Consider the following 19707-nt stretch of genomic DNA (forward strand, 5'->3'; position numbering starts at 1 on the left):
AAGCCATGTGTTGAAAAGTGAAGTTCTGCTCAGTGTGCCATACAAAATTAACATTTTTGCTGTTATGAAGTGGTTAAAAAGCAAGTAACCATTGCTTATTTAGTTGCTGATCAGCTGGGATGAGGTTTTTTCTTTATCTACTGTATGGATCACAACATTGTTCTTTTGAAAACCAGTGCTGACTATCCATTATCGGCCATTATGATGACTAGCCTCATCATAATGGCCGAAACCACCTAACATTGTATTCAAGACACGCAGGAAAAGAAGCAGCACCCGAGCCTTTTTCTCTGCTGCATCACATCACAAATTTATTTAGGTCAAGTCAAAAATACATTTTTATAGATATTTTCTGTCATGTCTGCTACATGAAATAAACACACTCATCTGGATGAATTATTTTCATATATCACAAGGACGTACACTGAATCAGACGAAAGAGAACGATAAAGGAGTCCGAACAAATCACTTAGAGAGCGCGCGTGTGTAAACAATCAAATATGTCAAGGCAAAGACGAGCCTCACTAATAAAAAAAAAACAAAAAAACTTGCTGGCACACATTAGACAGCAGTGTACAGTATTCTGGTGGACATGTAAACACCACACTCAGTTAATCGGTATTGAGATAACTAGAGCAGAACCATTTGAGCTTATTGTGAGGAACCAAATGGCAGTAAGACGGATCGAGGATGTTAACGCTCCCAATTTCACGTTGTTACAGTCAAACATAGTCTCTGAATGTGTGACGTGTACATTCCTTTTCCTTGGAATTCATATGTGATGGCCTGGTTGTCGAATAACGTTGACATTTTATAGAGTTGAAGACTCAAATTTGTGCTATGATGTTAAAAAAAAAACCCTTGTATCTTCTCATCTGTACATCCACGTTATTAAATGCATGCTCCAGAAGGTTTAAAACCCCAGACAGTGAGTTAATGGTAAAATACTGCATGCTGAAAACAAGTGTGTTAGCGCAAATTCTTATTTACAGTAATGGCCAGAAGGTATATGACTGGGTTGGACCGGCGTGTCCCATGGAGTGTGTTGTCTTTAGTGTTCATGTCCTCAGTTGCTGCACCTCACTGGGGCAGGGCTTTTAGGATGGCATTCACTTCCTCGGCTACGGCTGTCAGCGCAAATTCAAACTGGTCCTGAGAAGAAAGGAGCAAAAAAACCCACAGATAAGACAAAGAGAGAGAGAGACTTTTCACAAGACAAAAAGGAAAGCAAGGAATATAGATGTTACCTTGGTGTGGACCAAGCCAGGTCTCTGGTCTCTAATATGCTCCAATGTGGCTGCGATGTCGATCTCCTTCACACCTAATGACAACAGGAACAAGAGTCACTGCCATACTTTTTGAGATGTCTTACAGTATATCTGTCTTAGTGATAGAAAGAAATGACTTTTGTTCACCTTGGATCATCTTTAACGTTCTAATAAATGGCATGTTCTCAAAAGCAACATGTATATTGATCAGGTTCATCATGTGTTTAAATGAGTGTCTCACCTTTGGCCATGCGGTTCAACACCATGTCAATGAGGATGTATGTGCCGGTTCTGCTAGTGCCGTCACTGTGAGATTGAAAGACGCATAAGACTCTCCAAACAGCCCACATTTTGTCTGTTTCTGCAAATTCTCTAGTCTGTCAGAGTCTCTTCATTTACCTGCAGTGTACGATGATTGGGCAAGAACGTCCCCTGTAGCATTTATTCACCTTCCTGAAAAGCAAGGGGAAAAATAGAGGAAACCATGTGCCACTAAATACATCCAGCTGTATCGGGTAATGGTGGGGAAGTAAAAAGACACAAATGTGTGATAAATGTGGCATATGATAAAGTAGGAAGGATGACAAATGGAAAGACAAATTAGGACAACGGGAGAGTAGCAGCTGCAAGAGACCGAAGAACAGCAAGGTGTGGGAAAAAAACGGGAGGATAATTGAGGAGAAAGCCACAGATTCACTGTCCCTCATGCAGTAGCCAGTCACACCTGCCAATGCTCATTTTTGTGACTATGCAACTGGAGCCAGAGTACTAGCTGCAAACCACAAAAATGACACTGGGAGATGTTAAAATACAAATCTAAGGACCTGCACTCGAGGAGAGAGAGAGAGGGAGAACGCTGAGGTAATGGATAAGGATCTTTAATAGCAGCGCAACATGAGAGAGAAGCTGGAAATCAAACAAAAAAGTGATGGAAGAGATTAAAGATGATCAGGAGGATTCAACCATTGAGTTACTGTTTTACCCTCAGCATCCTGACTACTCAGTTTTGTGTTACCAGCTGACGTCAATATGTGTCTCTGTGTGTGTGTGTTCAGCTGTGCAGTCTCTTACCTGCGGAAGTCGAGCAGTGGTCGTGTGGAGGTGGGGATGTCGTCAGCTGGCCAGCTCAACAGGTGAAACTGCGTCACAGTCCTGGTCTCCTGAGTCTGGACGTTCTTCAGGTAAAAGCTACGCACCAGGAAGTCCTTACACCAGATGTGCTCTGACACCAGGTTCACCTGGCGAAGGGAGGAAAGGAAGGAGGTGGCAGATTGTTAAAAACAAATAAAAAAAAATGTTCATAATAGACAAATAATCACTTTATGTAAGGCAGCAGCTTTAATTGCAGTGAGGTGTGCACTCATTATCCCTATGATGTGTCATCCTATTGTGCATTTATTACATTTCACCAAAAACAGTACTGTGAAGAAGTCTGAGGCCACCATTAGATTTGTTGATTTAGCAATGTTATTACGACCATACAGTGTCATTATTTCGCAATAACCTTATTGGAACACATCCAGAAAATACAAGAAGCATGTATGCTAAAAAAAGACAGCTTCTTCAGGTTAAGGTATCAAGTATTTAGTCTGACGTAGCCTCACACTTGATCAATAGCACCACTCTCTGTCTCTTAAACCTGGAGTGGAACCCTAATTAATAGGGATGTGTGTGATCTTTGTGTGGCTCATGATTCGATTCTGATTCTTAGGGTCAGGATTCAATTCAAAATCGATTCTCGATTCAACCAATGTGATTCATACGATTCTCAACTCAAACGATTCTCGATTCAAAACTTGTGTGTTAAGGCAAATTATGGCATCAAAACAATACAGTTTGTATAAGATAATGTGATAATGTGATCACACAAAGGCAAACTTGAGGCAAAAGTTAACATTTATTCATTCAAAACAAGGCCAGCTGCCTTTTTCTCCCAGGATTTACAAAAATAAACTACACAAATAACACAAACTGGTGTTTTTTGTGGTTTTTCAAAATGGAAACTTAATTTTTTTTTTTCATGAATCGATTGCTCATATATGAGGCCACATTTCAAACAAAGGTGGTGTTGCCCTTAGTCTTTAGTACAGTACACTGTGATTATATGTGAGGGGGAAACATTAGTAGCCTCCTATTTCATACTTCGTGAAGTTTGTCCTTTGCATCTTAGGTACTTGATGGCGTGGTGATCCCATTTAAAACAGTCTCCTACAGGGCTCCCTTAACACCAGTTCTAATGTTAGCCGATGCTCAGTAATGCAAATGCCAGATCACTTGGGCAGCAAATGATGTAAAACACAAGTGGTGAAGGTCTTCTTTCTGAGGATGCTGCTTTTTTTAATATAGATTTAAAATATTTGCAATATGTGTTGCTAATGGTTTTTTGGGAGGCTCCTCGTTCTTTTTTACAAACAGGTTTTCCCCTGGGCCCGGTTGTAACACATGCTACAGTTTATGTGAACTGAAAGCTATAGTGCATATGTGTCAAACTCAAGGCCCGGGGGCCAGATGTGGCCCACCACGTCACTTTATGTGGCCCGCGAGTGATTAATTGGTCTTAAAAATCTGTGTTAAAATAGGTCTATGCTGCTTTAAGGCCTGCGTTGACCATAAACTACATTTCCCACAATGCATGGCGAAACACCATTGCAGACCGGGTTACATCTATAATGCATAATATTTGTAACTTGAATAGGTAATAAAAACAGAAAGTTATTTAGCAATATGTTACTTACTTGGACTAGTTCCCTTTAGTTTACATTATATTTGGTTATATTTATTCTGTGTGACAGTTATCTGGCCCTTTGAGGGTAACCATTATGCTGATGTGGCCCTCAGTGAAAATGAGTTTGACACCCCTGATATAGTGAGTCACAACGTGAAAAAGAACCTCATAGATGTGGTACAGTGACGAGCCCTCATCAGGCCAGTATCGCTCGCACTGCTTCTCTCCGTCCTCCACCAGAGCTGCCATCATCACGATCACTGTGCAGCCGTTCTCCCACACCATCTGCACAGTGGATAGAGCCAACATTGTGGTAAATCTGTAACATTTGCATCGCCTAATACATTTATTTACATTTTTATTTCACTATAGAATGATTAAATCATATTAAATAAATAAAAATAAATTAAATATATTGCTTAAATCTTACACACATTTTCTCTTGTCACAATTGTGTATTTGGTTATTATAGTTTGACATCTTTAAAAAGTGGGTCTCCATATGAAAAGTTTGGGAAACAATGCTCTCGATCAGCCTTTCTCAAAGTGTGGTCTGCGAACCACTGGTGGTACGTGAATGACCCCTAGTGGTCCACGAGGTGACAAGCAAGTAACAAATCATGTTTTAAAACACTGCTCTAGATGGACTGATTGGCCAAATGACCTATTTGTTGCTGACAGCAAAGATGATCTAAAACATAGACAAGAATAACAAAGAAAAGCAGAGTGGAGGAGAAGCTGCACTAACCTGCCAGAAATCAGTGACAGTGTGGGGCAGAGGTCCTTGTGTAGCAATATAAGCTGGTTGGCGAGGGTCATGATCAAACTGTTGGTTAGAAAAAAGGTAGTGTGTTAACTTATCAATGTAAACCCTTCATAGTGGATCATTAACCTTTTTAACAAAATGACTACGATCATTTCTTACAATGCTGCTTGCGTTGATGTAATCTTGTTTATTTGGATTTACTTCAGTCTTCAGCTTCACTCGAGAGTGATCGTCTAGAAGAGGAAACACATGTTGAGTGAGTTAAAACAAAGCATAAGGATAGCTTATGTTCATATGTTGTGCTTTGGTACACTCTTAGAAATAAGGGTTCCAAAAAAAGGGTCCTTCTACAAGGGCTGAGGTTCTACCTGGAACCATTTGCTTCTGAAAAACCCTTTCCCGAAGAAAGGGTTTTTCAAGGGTTCTTGGTAACACTAATGGTTCCAGTAAGAACCATTTTGATCCAGAGAACCCTTAAAAACCCCTTTCTTGAATAAAGGGTTTTTAAGGGTTATCTCTAAGAGTGTATTCAGGTTTGTGTAACTGGTCATACATTTCAGCTTATGTGACACATGGTTATTGATAAGTGAAGGATAATTGATGCACTTACAGGGGAGATATTCAGCATGTCTGTTTTTGTCCATGTTGCCTGGGACTTGAGCCACGGCAACTGAACTGGGCTCAGCCTGGTAGGAGCAGAGCGCTTCCCACTCCTTCTGAAGACGGTCCTTGTTACGCAGGTGATCCTCCATATAAGCCTGCGAGGGTAGAAGCATGCAAGATATTACAAACTGCTCATCAAGTGTAATTGATTTTTCAAAGTTCATATTTTATCCATGCAGACTCACTCACCAGTATCATGTGACCAGTGGAAATGTCCATGTTGGACTGGGCAGGTTCTTCGCTCCAGGACGGGGTAGAGCTGTGGGTCGAGGACGGGCTGTGCTGAGGACCGTCGCTGAACTGGGAGGAGACGCTGCTTACGCGCGACGTGTCCGTGCCCCGCCGACCGCCGGCGCCCGAGACAATGGCAGCCCCCGCCATGCTGCTGCTCCCCCCACCCACACAATCCTGGCGGCACAAGGAGGATTTGGAGGCCATGTGCTGCCGACACAGCTCCTGTATGGACGGTGAGGGAAAGAAAAAACAAGATTTGTTAATTTGAAATGAACGTGAACATCAGTTTTAGTTTAGGACAGGAGAGAAAAGGAAACTAATAACAGTTCATATAACCATGTGGTCACTGCTGTGCCTGTTCCCATTCTGAATCTTAAAACAAGCTTTGTCAAGCAATACTATCAGACCTGACTGAGGGAGAGTTTGTGTGTATAGAGCGGACGTACAGGGGCAGATGGGGGCAACATGTGTTTACTCTCAAACTGCTGAACAGCTCGATTTTTTGAGCAATAGAATTAACTTCTGAAAATGTTGTGGTCACTTCGTTTTTCCAGAGATGGAAGGAAGTCACACATTTGCAAGTCTCAAGTCTTAACCTCCAAGTCTCAAGTAAGTCCTAAGTCATTCTTGCAAATATCAAGCAAGTCATATGAATAATGAAGATGATTTCCCAGATATTTCACATTTAAATATGCTAAAAAGCTTGAGTTTTATCTAACAGAAATACTGTAGTTCCCATACAATGTAAGAACTGCTTCATTCTCCCATACAACTGAATTGTTTATTTAAAAAAATATAATTAACATAAATAAAATGAAAATAAACAACGCTACAGAGCCTAAAATGTAAAGTATACTGACATTAAAATGGCAACCAACTCACTTCCTGTCTTACCCCCAATGTTTTTGGTGTTTCAAAAACAAATTGTGACGTTAACACACAATATTTGAGAAAATGTAAATATTAGATTTACAAATCAAGTCATTTCAAGTCATTTTACTCAAGTCTAAGTCAAGTCGAGTCTTTTACGTTAGTCAACCAAGTCTCAGGTCCTAATATTTGCGACTTACTGTAAATCAGATTTGAGTCAAGCCACATGACTTGCAATGCTAATGCTAATGCTAATACTAATGTTATGATTACTACTACTAAAAATCATTTTTGAATTGAAAAGTTCTACATTTACTACAAATACATTACATAGTACGGGAGAAAACAAAACAAAAAACACAACAATTATATCAACTTGTTTTCCTCATCTTTAGGTGTTTTGTTTAGATAACCACGTTAAAAGAAAATACAAATAGTACGCAGTGTATTGCCTATTAAAATAGCACATGTTATATATACAGTATATGTATTTCGAATGTGTTTGTGTTGCCACACCTGGTAGTCAAAGTGTGTTTCTGCTCCTCCCTCTGGCCCCAGGCCGAGCTTGCCATTGGCCACTTGATGAGCATAGTGTCTCAGACAAGCTACGACCATGGCTACTACCAGCAGACCTCCAACTACTGCCATGGAAACAAGGGTGATCACTGTCCCACTGGAACCCTGGGAAACCCTGGTTACCTGAGGGAGACCCCGTGCATCTGTCCTCTGGGGAAAAAAAGGTGAACACACACACAAAGAAAAGAGATTATTAGAGGCAAGGCCACCACTGAGATCTAAAGGTCACTCATTTCATTAGAACGACAAAGTTGTTTCTCTGCATGTGTACATGACAGTAAGGTCAGCGAGTGGCTGGAGTTTAGCTCGCAGCGCTTGAAATGCTCCCCTCTACCTTCCTGATTGGTGGAGATTAATGAGCCACTGCACATTTGACATGCGTCAACTTTAAATTTAACCCAGAGTGTCACTGTGCATCTTGGGCTTGAAATGCCCAACAGAATAAGACGTTACAGTCACATGTTTCCACCTTTACAGACACCTCACTCCTCTTCACTTCACATTAATAAAGCAGACCAAGATGAAACAAGAGTAATTATTATTTACATTCATATATTCAATACAATTATTATTAATGCACAAGGATTTGTTTTTGTCATTGTTTTTGGCAGTTTTTGTGTTTCCACACTTACTGCCCTTGCCACTATGACCAGCACAGGGCGCCAGAGGCTTGTTGCTTGAATGGGGTGAAGTCCGCCATCTCTGATTGCCTTATTGTCTTTTCATATACCATGGAAAACCACAGGATTTGAAAACACTTGGGTTTACATGTTCTTCTTGATTAGAAATTAAATTAAGTCTTGGAATTAAAAGTGTTGTTTTTGATGGTATAATATTTTATTTATATTATGCTTTTCTCTAGCGAGCTGGGATGGGCACAGCACCCCCCTGTGACCCTCCGGTGTAGGATAAAGCGGTAGATAATGGATGGATGGATTATGTTTTTCTCAGGTTGTCATCACCATGTACATGTATGGACCCTTTTTCTTCACTATCAGAGTAGTCTACTAATTTATACATTTTCTATATCCTATGTACTGTATTGGATGTACTTTGGTTGACGCACGAACACAGCTTCATCTACGCACACACCGGCTGTGTGCAAGACACTGCATTGACTTCCATTCATTTGGACAGCATACAACAACCTTCTCACCATAACCTTTTAACCTAACCCTAACCCTTAACCTCACCACAATTAAAATTCTAGCCCTAAACTTACAACAGAAAGACGTAACAAATACAAGAACACACACACACACCATTAATGTAATGGCTAGATAATTGCAGTATTACTTTTGCAGCCCTGACATCAATAGATCTGAGAGTTACTTTTAATATTCATTATTTATCAATTTGCGTTTCGTAGCGCAGCATTATGCAAGACGCAGGCAAATCAGAAGCCTGAAACCAGGCAGTGTGAATCAGAGGAAATAATGAGGTGAATGACACCTGTGGCTGTTGCCATGGCACCTGGGATCAGGAAGCCACAGCAGTAGGGGGGGGGGTGGGGGGGTGTAGGAGATAAAACACCATGGCAACAGGTGAAATGCTAGATGTCACATGATGTCATCTTTCCCCTGATCACATCATCCCTGGGTGGCGCACATTCGCGTAGGGTTTACAAAAACAGACGAAACACCCACACACGAAAATTCAAACCCAAAAAATGTGTAATGAGTGTGTCTCATTTGGCACTACGAAATCTGGTTATCTGTCCAGTAAAGTGGAAAACGGTATAAAGAATACAGCGGGGTGATTATATCTCTGTTGCCTTGACAACCGCTCCATATGCTACTGATAGGAGAGGATACAAAGGAAATTGTGTACGTGTATAGCGAGTACCTCTCCCACTCCTGTCTGTACAATCTTCAGGCCAGTCTGTGACTCCAGGAAGGTCTTCTCTGATACTGTTGAGTTTGGACACGAGTGGAAAAAAGTATAGAATTTTAGGGGGCAACTAAATGACAATGACAAAATTGCCCGTGTGTGTGTGTCTTTGAGCCTCACCAGCTTTAGCAGCCACCTCTGCTGCCGTCATGTTGTGCTCATTCTGGCGGACACGGAATGTCAGCGCAGGACCCACCACACTGGAAACATACACATGCTTAGCTACCGACACGGTAGTTAACAATTTAGAATACACACTATTAGCATTAGTTACGCATGGAGACTAATTAGTATGTAGTTTATAAACACAGTTCTAAATGTTTTACTCATCACATCAGCTGATCAGAACAGTGTCCAAATAGCTGCTGTACTCAAGCAGCCAATCAGCATCCGCCTCCATCAAACAAGCTCTTTGATTGGCTTGCACGGGACTGCTCTCTCACCTCTCTCTCTGTGTCCAGCAGTCGCTCAGTACATGCCAACACTTCAGCACATGAGTACAACATTTATAACTGTGTTTATAAACTGCACACTAATGAGTATTCATGCGTTATAAATGACAAATTCAATATTTATTCATGCTGAGCTAATGCTAATAGTGTTTACTTGATTCAAAACGACAGCTGTCGGTGTTGGCGGTGGTGTTACCTGATGTTGATGAAGCTGCTGATCGTCAGGTGGATCTTATCAGCCAGCAGTTCCAGCAGCTTCACTCCGTCATACAAACTCAGAGGACTGAGGAAGACAAGACACCGGCCTCCATGTTATTTACCATGTTAAGACTGGACATAAAAATAGACACAGTTTTCCAGTTTGAAAAGCAAAGCCCAGGAAGTAGAACGGCAGGTTACCCACCAGGGGGCAGAAGTCCGTTTGAATGGAATTATTATGCAAAAATGAGCCAACATTTCATTTCATTTATAAATTTTACAAATAGCAAATGCCGTCAAATTTGTAAATTCTGCTCCCATTTTGAGGAAAATAAATGATCAATTCAGCTATAGTTGCAACTAACGATTATTTTCGTAACGTGTAAAAAAACACGTTGATCAGTGTTTGTCAAACCTGGAAATGATGATGTTCTCGAATGTCTTGTTTTGTCCACCAACCAAAAGTGATTCAGTTTTAATGATTTTTTTTTTGTTAAGTGGAGCAAAGAAACAAAGAAAATATTCACATTTAAGAAGCTCAAACAATCAGAAATCTTGTTTTAATCATGAAAAAAAGCTTCAAACCGATTAATCAATTATGAAGATAGTTGACGATTAATTTAATAATGGATTAATTGTTTCAGCTCTAAATTCAGCACATATGAGCGCGGACACCAGTTAAAGCAGACTAGTAGTAATCTAACCCACAACCTTCGAGTTGAAAGACGACTCACTCTACCACTGACCTACCGTCGCCCCGTTGAGGATTCAAAGAAAGGATTTTTCAAAGAAAAGTTTGAAAAGTTTACAACAAACAACAGCGATGATATCGTTAACTTGCACGAGTGCTGACCTCTGGTTGGTGACAATGTAGCCGTACTCCTCCTTGGCTCCCATGCCCCCAACCAGCGGTGGCTCATGCTCCTTCAAGCCTTGTCCATCTGCGCCTGGAGCAGCCTGAGGACGCTGGGACACAGAGGGGGTCGTGCTCCTCGCTGAAGGACTAACTGGGACTGAGGCAGAGGAGGGTGCGGGTGAGGCACCAGGGGGGATGTGAACTGGAGCGGGTCTCTGCAGCTTATTTGGCACGTTGTCTGTTTTAACCATCTGCATCTAAGGGTGGAAATGACACAAGACTTGTTGTTTAAAACTATCCCACCTGAGTATAAGTTGTTATCACTGCTAGTAATAGATGCGGACGTACCTCTTTGAGGGTTAAGAGGTCTTTCTCAATCGAATCTGTTTGAGACAAAGACAACGTTTTAGACAACTACCACAGTATGAATTTACATCATCAACTCAACTTAATATCTTGCAGGGTTTGTACCTGTTTTGTCTTGGGCCTGCAGCAGCTGTAGAATCAGCGCTAGCTTGTAGAGCTGCTCTTGACTGAGCTCTCTGGGATTAACTCCGTACCTCTGCAAGACTCCTGACATCCGCTGGAGCAAACCATCTAAACGCAGGAGAACACTTTTAGCTCCATATTGGAAAATCTGTGCAGTCATAGAGTGAAGCTAGTGTTGAATAATTCTCCTCTTTTTGTCAGTACGAGTGGGTTCAATTCCTTTCCTCACCACTGTTTCCAGACGGAGAGCTTAAGTCTTGAAGAACCTTCTTGTTCTGCGGCGCGTGCTGTCTGCCTGCAGTGCCGAGTCTCTCCTCTAAAGTGTAGTCTTCCACATAGTCCACTGGAATCTCTAGCTCCACGTCCTCGTAGTAAGGCAGACCTAATGAAAGATAATGGAACAAAGATTAATTTTTTGTTACCACATACATATATATATGTATAAAGTTCCCTTTTGGGTCTCTTACCTGCAGGAGCCATGGAAGTAGCCCCTCTGTGGCGATGTGAAGGCTGCGCAGATGCAAGGTAGAGAGACACAGCTTCCTGTAGCAGTTGCCTGTCGTGCTCTCGCTCTCTCTGATTGGCCTGGGACCTTGAAGAGGGTCGGGCGTAGTTTCCTGCTGCCCCCATGAGAGATCTCTCGACTTCATCTTGGTACCTATGCTGTACGTGGGAGATGGGAGAGGCATTTCACAGTGACTCACTACAGATCCTACAGTTCTGTTGCGAGCGCTGCTTCGTTGTGGTATACATTTGGCCAACCTGGTGGTATGCGTATGGGTCCATGGATGCTGTCTGCATGCGCAACTGGGACTGAGGAGGCTCGACAATCATGTAGTCCACATAGTTGCCACCAGGAGATGCAGACCCTGACTTTGGGTTGTGGTAACTGGGGATGTGCTGTTTAGACCTAGCAACCAGGAAATAATCATAGGACACAAGGTTAGGATAAAGGCAGATGCATAGGAATGAGTAAATGAAAAACAAAACAGGATTGGGTTTAAAGTAAATGTGGTGACTCGAGGGAACTTACTGAGGTGAATGAGAAGAAGAGGAGGAGGGGTTTGGCTTTGCGGTGGTGCTCGTATGGGGAACTCTCTTCAGTTCCTTTGATAATATATACTGGGTGATGTCATCCTGCCATGATAGCCCTACACACACACACACACACGCACAGACACACACACAGACACACAGCAATTACAAAAAGGCCACAGAAGCAGAGAAGCAGCCACATCTATTCTGTTCCTAATAGGAGTTGTGTTCAAGTATCTACATTATTAATGAATTCGTTTGTCTTCATAAAGCATCCATGAATTGTTAGAATTCATGTCAGAACAATGGACAAATTGTCTTTACTATGACTGTACGGAACTTTGGTTCATGACCAAATAATTAGGTAGAAAAAAGGATGCAAAACATGGTTTTAATACAAAATGGTATAAAATGAGTCACCTAAATTCCACACAAATTCATTGACATTTTTACTGTGGGGAATTCATTTCATGGTTTACATAAATGCTAATTAGTTAATGATGATATCTGTGATATTTAACTTCAGTCTTACCTTGTAGCATGAGCTGTTTGAGGACTTCCTGCATCCTTTTCAGAACAGGAACTGACACCTGGTACCGGACCAGGTTCTGCTTTGAGCTGTGGCACTGACCGAACAGTCCATCTTGAATAAAACAGACACAACATTCATGGTCACGTTCCACTTTACAGACAAAACAAGGGACACAAAAAGACCTTTTTCACAGCCAGAAAAAAACAAATTTTTACACTGATAAAACACACTATCGTCTATCGAAATTTAAAACAAAATTGAAAAAAAAATGAAGAAATCATTCTTTCATTCAGCTTAATAAACATTATTAACTTCACATTTAATTTAAAGTTTTCCAATGGTCTCTCATTCTGTTGATACTTACTGATACTGATACTGATTTTTTTCAAAACCCCATTTTAAAATGTGATAATGATCTCGGGTGTCTTTTTCTGGGTGTGGTTTTCATATAAGTCCCTACACACTCTACCTCATACTTGCGTCATGATTTCATTACGAAGAAACACGCAAAGAAAATCCCCTTTCAGACCGGCAAATCGTGTGGACAACAAACATCAAATCTGGCGTCTTCAATGAAACTGTATACACTCAAACACAGATGGCCTCGGTGACGTAAAACCTAGAGATGCGGTATTTCTATAATAACCTCTGCTTCTTATGGTGGCCCACACGACGTGAGCCCACGGCTGTGAGTCATACAGTAGCTTTGAAGTCGTCCACACACTGACTGCTTGTCACAGTCCTTCTGACGACCAGAGCGCCTGTGTCTTATAACCAGTTAACATCTGAAATAGTTTTTTCCAAATTGCAGTCACCGCCATGGCAACAGATCATGGTAAAAAGCTTTTGCTCATATTTTTATTTAATTTTTTTTATATTGTTCCTCCTTTATGTAATTACATGCGTCTAATTTTCTGCCAGATACAAACTACATACACGGCACAATGACACTGAGACAAAAGATGTACTGTAGGTTATTCAAATCTGACACTTCACAGTGCAAAAGGAAAATTCTCATGAATCTGATGATTGAGTTAAGATGAACATTTTGACAAAGACTAGATTCAGATCCTCACGCCCTAAAAATGAAATAAAAGAATAAGTGGAGCAGACTATTATCTGGTGCAGTGATGAGTCACCACAGTCTTTCACTACACCTGCTTAATCTCATACAGACGCAATACGCCAGAGTGAGATGGTGACATATGTTTTATTGAGACTTAATGTGTTTGTTTCTATCGAAACCACAGCTTATTTGTTACTCAAAGGTAAAAGACACAGGTTTTCACTTTTATCCCAAAGCAATTCGGTTGTGCAAAATGGTAAATGTGACAAACTTCAGGTTGACAAGTAACACAACTACCAACTAAAGATGAAGATGCTGAAACAACATTGTTTAAATGATGATAGTTGATTCTGAGTGAAGTAGAATTCCATGCAATGAGAAGAAAAGAAGGAGTAGGAGTGGAAGATACATTTGTTTGATGATTGGATTATGATTATTCCTGGAGCTTGAGTTATTTCTGTAGATGTAATTTTTGCTGTGATATAGATGATCTTTTTAAGCGTGTAAAGAAACTACAGAAGCCTTCATGTACCAGAAAGGATGTTGCTCTTCTTTGTTTACTAAGCTTCTTCTTCTTTAAAATTCTAATCACACGCTTTGGTATTTTGTATTTTCAGGCTGTGGCAGAATCATGGTGGAGATGGAGGCTTCTGTAAAGCAAGGCCCTCGCTTAAGGTACAGAAACATTTCTTATTCTAAAGCAAAAAAACAAACAATTGTTGACTATTTGTTAAGCAATTGTATGTGTGCAACTTATCAGTAGTCATTTCTGCCAGTAAACCCTTAGTACACAGACAAGCAACAGGGGAATTTTCCTTATCAGCATATTAAACCTTATCTTTTTACTCTAACCTTCAACTAGCTCCTTTTAATTCCACCCTGTGCTGTGTTTTATTTGCATTTTTAGTTTATTTTAAAGTCAAAACAGGGTTTTAACCTCTTGACACTATAGCCTTTTCCTATTTGAATCCACCCTGTGTTGTATTTTACTGTTTTGCTACCATCCTTTTTGCATCTTTTGTTTTATTTCAAATTTAAAACAGGCTTTTTGACTTTAGACTTCTTCTTTTCCTTCCGCCCTGTGTTGTGCTTTTATTGTGAAGCACTTTGAGCTGCAATCCTTGTATGAAAGGTGCTATACAAATACAGTTTATTATTATTATGAAGTCAGGCAGCCACTCTAGGGATAAATGTTGCTCTTTATATTCAAATATTCTTTATTTCATTGATGCCTCATTGAAGCAACCCAAACAATGGAACTCTATGTGAAATATGACCTTTCCTCCTCACTTAATACTCATTAGAAAAAAAAAATGCTAATAATAGCTATGAAGCAAAGGTTATAAGACTTCCTTGCCTGATGACACTGAATTCTGAAATCAGCACATTAAGGAGCAATAGGGCATCAAGTTCAGGATGCTACACCTCTTTGTGCACGGAACTCAGGTGACAATGTCTGACCTTATTGTTGTTAACACGGAGTAACAGACTGTGTTGTTCCATGCATCATAAACGTGGACTGACGTATATCTGCACAAGTGCCGTGCAACCAAACATATAAATATGGAGTTTATTGAGTGTGTGGAGGCTGCAGACAATGAGCGCCGAGTACAGTCGGTTAGATAAAGGTCAGTCTCACAACCACCCGCACGTATATACAGCAGTCATACAGCACATCAATACTCACATTTTCTGTCAGAAAAACAAAGCAGGAATCGCGCACATTACTTTGCCCATTCAATTCGACTTTAATGATTCATGATCTCTTATTTAACAGATGCCCTATGCCTCCTTTAATGAATCTGTCTCAGCATCACTCAAAGCACGGGGAGATGAAATTGATATTGATCCTCGCGTTTGACTCCTGTAAGCAATCGCTTTTCAAAAAAGGTGGAGTAATGACAACAGAAGAACACCCTCACACCACTAATTTAATCAAAATCAACATTACATTATGTTGTATTTAATTTGCATTTGGAAGGTTTTCAGAACATTAACAAAAGCTGAGACTTACAACTAAAGCATGTTGATATTATCTATGTGAGATTTACACAGCAGGAGAACATTAGCTACATAGGTAGATAGGTAATGCCTTGTTTAATGTTTCATGTTTTTTGGCATTCTGGAAGAGACACAAAGCCAAAGACACAGCCAGAGAAATTACAACCAATCAGTCGCCATAATCGAATATTATTCTCCTGCGCTCTGCACTCTGATGCACAGACGTGCACACACTGAGCCCCCGTATACGCTCTGTCTTTTTTGTATTCTGTCGGATGCCTGTGTGTGCGTAAGAGCAATCTCCGCGTCGAAGTGCGTAAGTGTGTTTCGGTGACTCATCATTGAATTTGCACAACAACTGTGGGGGTGCCGACCTCACTGTGATGTCAGTGTTGCCACGGAGACAGTGGAGAAGGGGGGCAGGGCTTAGATAAAGAGGTGGAAAGAGAGAGGGGCAGGTGTGGGAGAGAGATCTTTGTGTGTGTGTGTGTGTGTGTGTGTTGTTCTCACCATCCGTGCAAAACTGATCCCTCGTGCACAGTTTCCTCTCAAATAGGCAACCTGTGTGAGAAACAGAAAAAAAACAGAGAGATTTTCTGGCAGGTACACAGAGTAACATCCTTCAGCGATTCCTATGGTTACTCAACAAAAACACAACAAAGTTGGCTTCACCGTGGCTTACTCTGAGTAGTTTGCGACAAATGCACTGCACCGCTTCAACCAAAACCTTCACACTATCTATATTTAAATAAAATAACAATAATAATAATGAAATGTAATTCTCATTATCCCAAAACTAGAACCTCTTTAGAACTTTGGTCCTGACAAGACATGGTAAAAAAAACAACTAAATGCTAAACAAACTCTCTATGTTAAATTCATTTACTAAATTTCCCTTCACAAAGTTATTTATTTATTTATTTTATTTTGGGGCAAGTAAATAAGGCCTTGTAAAGTAATGTGGGAATTAGAGCAGATGGTTGGCGATAGATTTGAGGTAAAAAAAAAACCCCCAGCTGAATAAACATGGATAGATCTGTCTGTAGGCTCTCTCATGTCAGAATGCAGACAAATGTTGAACATAAAAAAAGAAGAATATAATAAAGTTATTGTCTGTGTTTAGGTTCTTTATGAACACAAATATGCTTTATGGAAACATCCCAGCGAGAGCAGGTGAAACGCTGATTGTTTACCTTGGAACAAAGCTGCATAGAGAACAAAGAGTGAGGACCACGATATTTTCTCTACCTTTTCAATGAAGTGACGCATCAACAGTGTTTCATGTGACTCACCATGACGTTTTCACGCTTTTCTTATTTCCTGTTTAGGTGAAGTTATTTCAACAATATCTTACTCACTGCCGGTTTTGCCCACACCATACTGATTTTTTTTCTTCTGTCTTTATGAATATATATATATATATATATATATATATATATTCACCATCCATGACACCTGTTGTCACACATTTTATGGACAGCATCACACTGACATTATTGTACTGGGTCACGGCCAATAGCGACTCGAACAACTGCAGCACACGGGAGCTCGTAGAGAGAGGTGACATTCACTGCACACAGCATTGTGAGTAAATGTCAGTCCTCGTCATTAAGCACTGCTGGCTGATTGTCCAGGAGAGAGGACATCTGGTTCTGCTGCTCCAAAACAAAGAACCAGATCACAAAGCCACTTCAGCGTTTTATATATATTATACATATATAATTAATCTTATTTCTTTGCATTCTGTTTCTTAAATGCAACACTGAGGAGGATGTAAGCCTTACAACCATGAGAACTGAATGAAGTGTGTGTCTGACTGAAACTCCACTTGTTTTCAGATAAAGGAAAGGATAAGGGTTCAGATTCTAAGAGATTACATGGTAAAACTCAAAAGAGACCAGTCCAGGCATTGTAATTATATTCTCACAGACCAAAATTAAATATATATATATATATATATATAAATATGTATATACATATATACATATATATATACTTTATTTGTAGAAATAATTTTCAATCAGAAAACTGGCAGAAATACACATTTCTAACAGCAACAAGACACTCAAGCCTTGGGGAAATAACTCATCGCTGCAGAAATGTCAGCAGACGTGAACATCACGCTGTGTGTGGACGACGGCTAACCAGAAGAACAGATGGATGGATGTTTGTGTGAAAGGCTTTTATGGATGGATGGATGGATGGATGGAAGAAAGGAAGGAAGCAACAGTGGTTTCTGTCCATGGTGCTGAAAGCCCAAGCGCATTATAGATCGGGTTGTCACTGTGAATTTTCCACTGTTATTAATGCCACTCCTAAAGAAAAAAACATTGTTTTTCTTCTTTTTTTTGCAGGGGGGGGGGAATTAGTGAAGAAACCCCAGCAATTTAAATTAATTGTCTGATATATAGACTAGAGAGGTTTAAGCTAATATATATCAGCTCTATCATATTATTCTCCCTTGAAAATGCAGTTCACGCCTCCTACAGTGAGCAGTGGCTTCTGAGCCGTGACATGAATCACATCTGTGTTTCCACGTTACGAAGCCAAAGAAAAATGCGTAAAAAAAAAAACCATTAAATAAATAAATGACCAAATATATACACAGATGGAGGGAAAATTGTGGGCGTGACAGTCCGTCTGTGAGTCTTAAAAATAACTCTTTGGTGTTTACATCAGAGAAAAAAAAACCCTATGGAGCGAGTAACAGATGCTGATTCTCTGTCACAGTCTCGCTGAATCCATTCAAGTCTCTGTCAGACTGACAGGCCTTTGTATGTTTAAAAAATCAAATCAAATAAAAAACGATGGGCTGTGTAACAATTCACTTGTTGCATCAGTGGCTAATTTACAAGTCGTTGCACTTTAATGCATCAATCTCCTGCAAGACCTTTCCTTAAAGTGACTCCAGCTATAACAATAATCACTGTCATCGCTGCCATGGTCAATAATATTAGCATCACAGCCACTGCTGCTAATGTCACAGCCATTTCTTCTGCGGAGTGAAATAGAACACAGTGAATGCATCACTAAACACGTTTTTTTTTCTCTCTTCATGCAACCTACAGTACAATATATGTGTTCAGATCAGCCTGATGTGTTCATTTAAATTAGTTACACATGTTTGTGGTATTATATTTAATTTAATGAAGCCTTACTTATTGTTTTTTATTATTATTATTTAATAACTATTTGTTACTATCTATTGTATAGCACAGTCTAGTCTGTATTCATTCTCAACATCTAGGTTAAGTGCCAGAGGGAAATAAAGTCAAAAATAATAACATTACGTCAAGCACAATGGAAGACAAAAATGCCAAAATGGTTCTCTGATCTGATCAGAAATAAGATTTCTCACTCTTTGCATCCCCTCATCTCTCTGCTCCTATATTCACCTGTTCAGCCAATGTCTGCACTTTCTCCACACAACACAACTCACACAATATTCTAAATAAAATACAAAATAAACACACATGTCCCTCATCTGAGCAGGAATATTATAGTGGTGTGTGTGTGTGTGTCACAGCAGATAAACTACCTGCTGGGCTTTAACAGGAGTGAAAGTGGCATCACCATCTTACCATATTTCTCTGATCTTCCTGGTTGGCACAGAGCGGCTAAGAGGAGCAGGGCTCTCCATGGTTTAAGGTGTTGCATGATCTCGGTCCAGCCTCACAGCAGCGGCACAGCAGGGGGAGGACACGGGAGGACGCGGAGTCACCGTTGCTTTGGTCTCCTTCTCTTCTTTAAATCCCCATTTTGTTGTCCACGCGCGTCGTCAGCAGCCCACGTACCACTCCAGCAGCCCCGGGTGTAAATATAAATAAATGCTTTGCAAGAAATTCCTCACAGTGAAAAGGTGGAGCGAAGGAGGGAGGAGGAGGAGAAGGAGGAGGAGGAGTGAGGGACAGACCGTGCACATGTATGCGACGTACGTAGTATGAACTCACGGCTGCACAGCTGCGGAAATAACGTCCAATGTGAAGACATGGAGAAAAAAAAAAAAAAAAAAAAAGCAACCTGCAGCAGTTACGTCAGAGTCAGTGAGTGCACGCGCCGGTTCAAGGATTCCACCCATTCATAAACG

The 19707-nt window shown here is 40.5% G+C and overlaps 1 protein-coding gene across 1 annotated transcript; it reads right to left on the bottom strand.

Annotated features, from left to right (window-relative positions):
• Window positions 1–1080: 1080 nt before the first annotated feature.
• On the bottom strand, window positions 1081–19277 carry ptprna (protein tyrosine phosphatase receptor type Na; the record flags this gene model as incomplete). Its single annotated transcript, XM_083908967.1, has 24 exons — window positions 1081–1152; window positions 1248–1321; window positions 1510–1574; window positions 1668–1721; window positions 2340–2506; window positions 4159–4278; window positions 4741–4818; window positions 4918–4991; window positions 5369–5516; window positions 5611–5877; window positions 7042–7251; window positions 8947–9011; window positions 9112–9191; window positions 9640–9726; window positions 10495–10754; window positions 10846–10880; window positions 10969–11094; window positions 11216–11368; window positions 11454–11649; window positions 11749–11896; window positions 12020–12137; window positions 12554–12664; window positions 16131–16181; window positions 19202–19277. 24 exons carry the CDS (start codon window positions 19275–19277, stop codon window positions 1081–1083), a joined length of 2835 nt encoding a protein of 944 aa, XP_083765093.1.
• Between the last annotated feature and the right edge of the window lie 430 nt (window positions 19278–19707).

The sequence above is a fragment of the Microchirus variegatus genome (assembly GCF_963457635.1).
Source record: "Microchirus variegatus genome assembly, chromosome: 22".
In the NCBI taxonomy this organism is placed as follows: Eukaryota; Metazoa; Chordata; class Actinopteri; order Pleuronectiformes; family Soleidae; genus Microchirus; species Microchirus variegatus.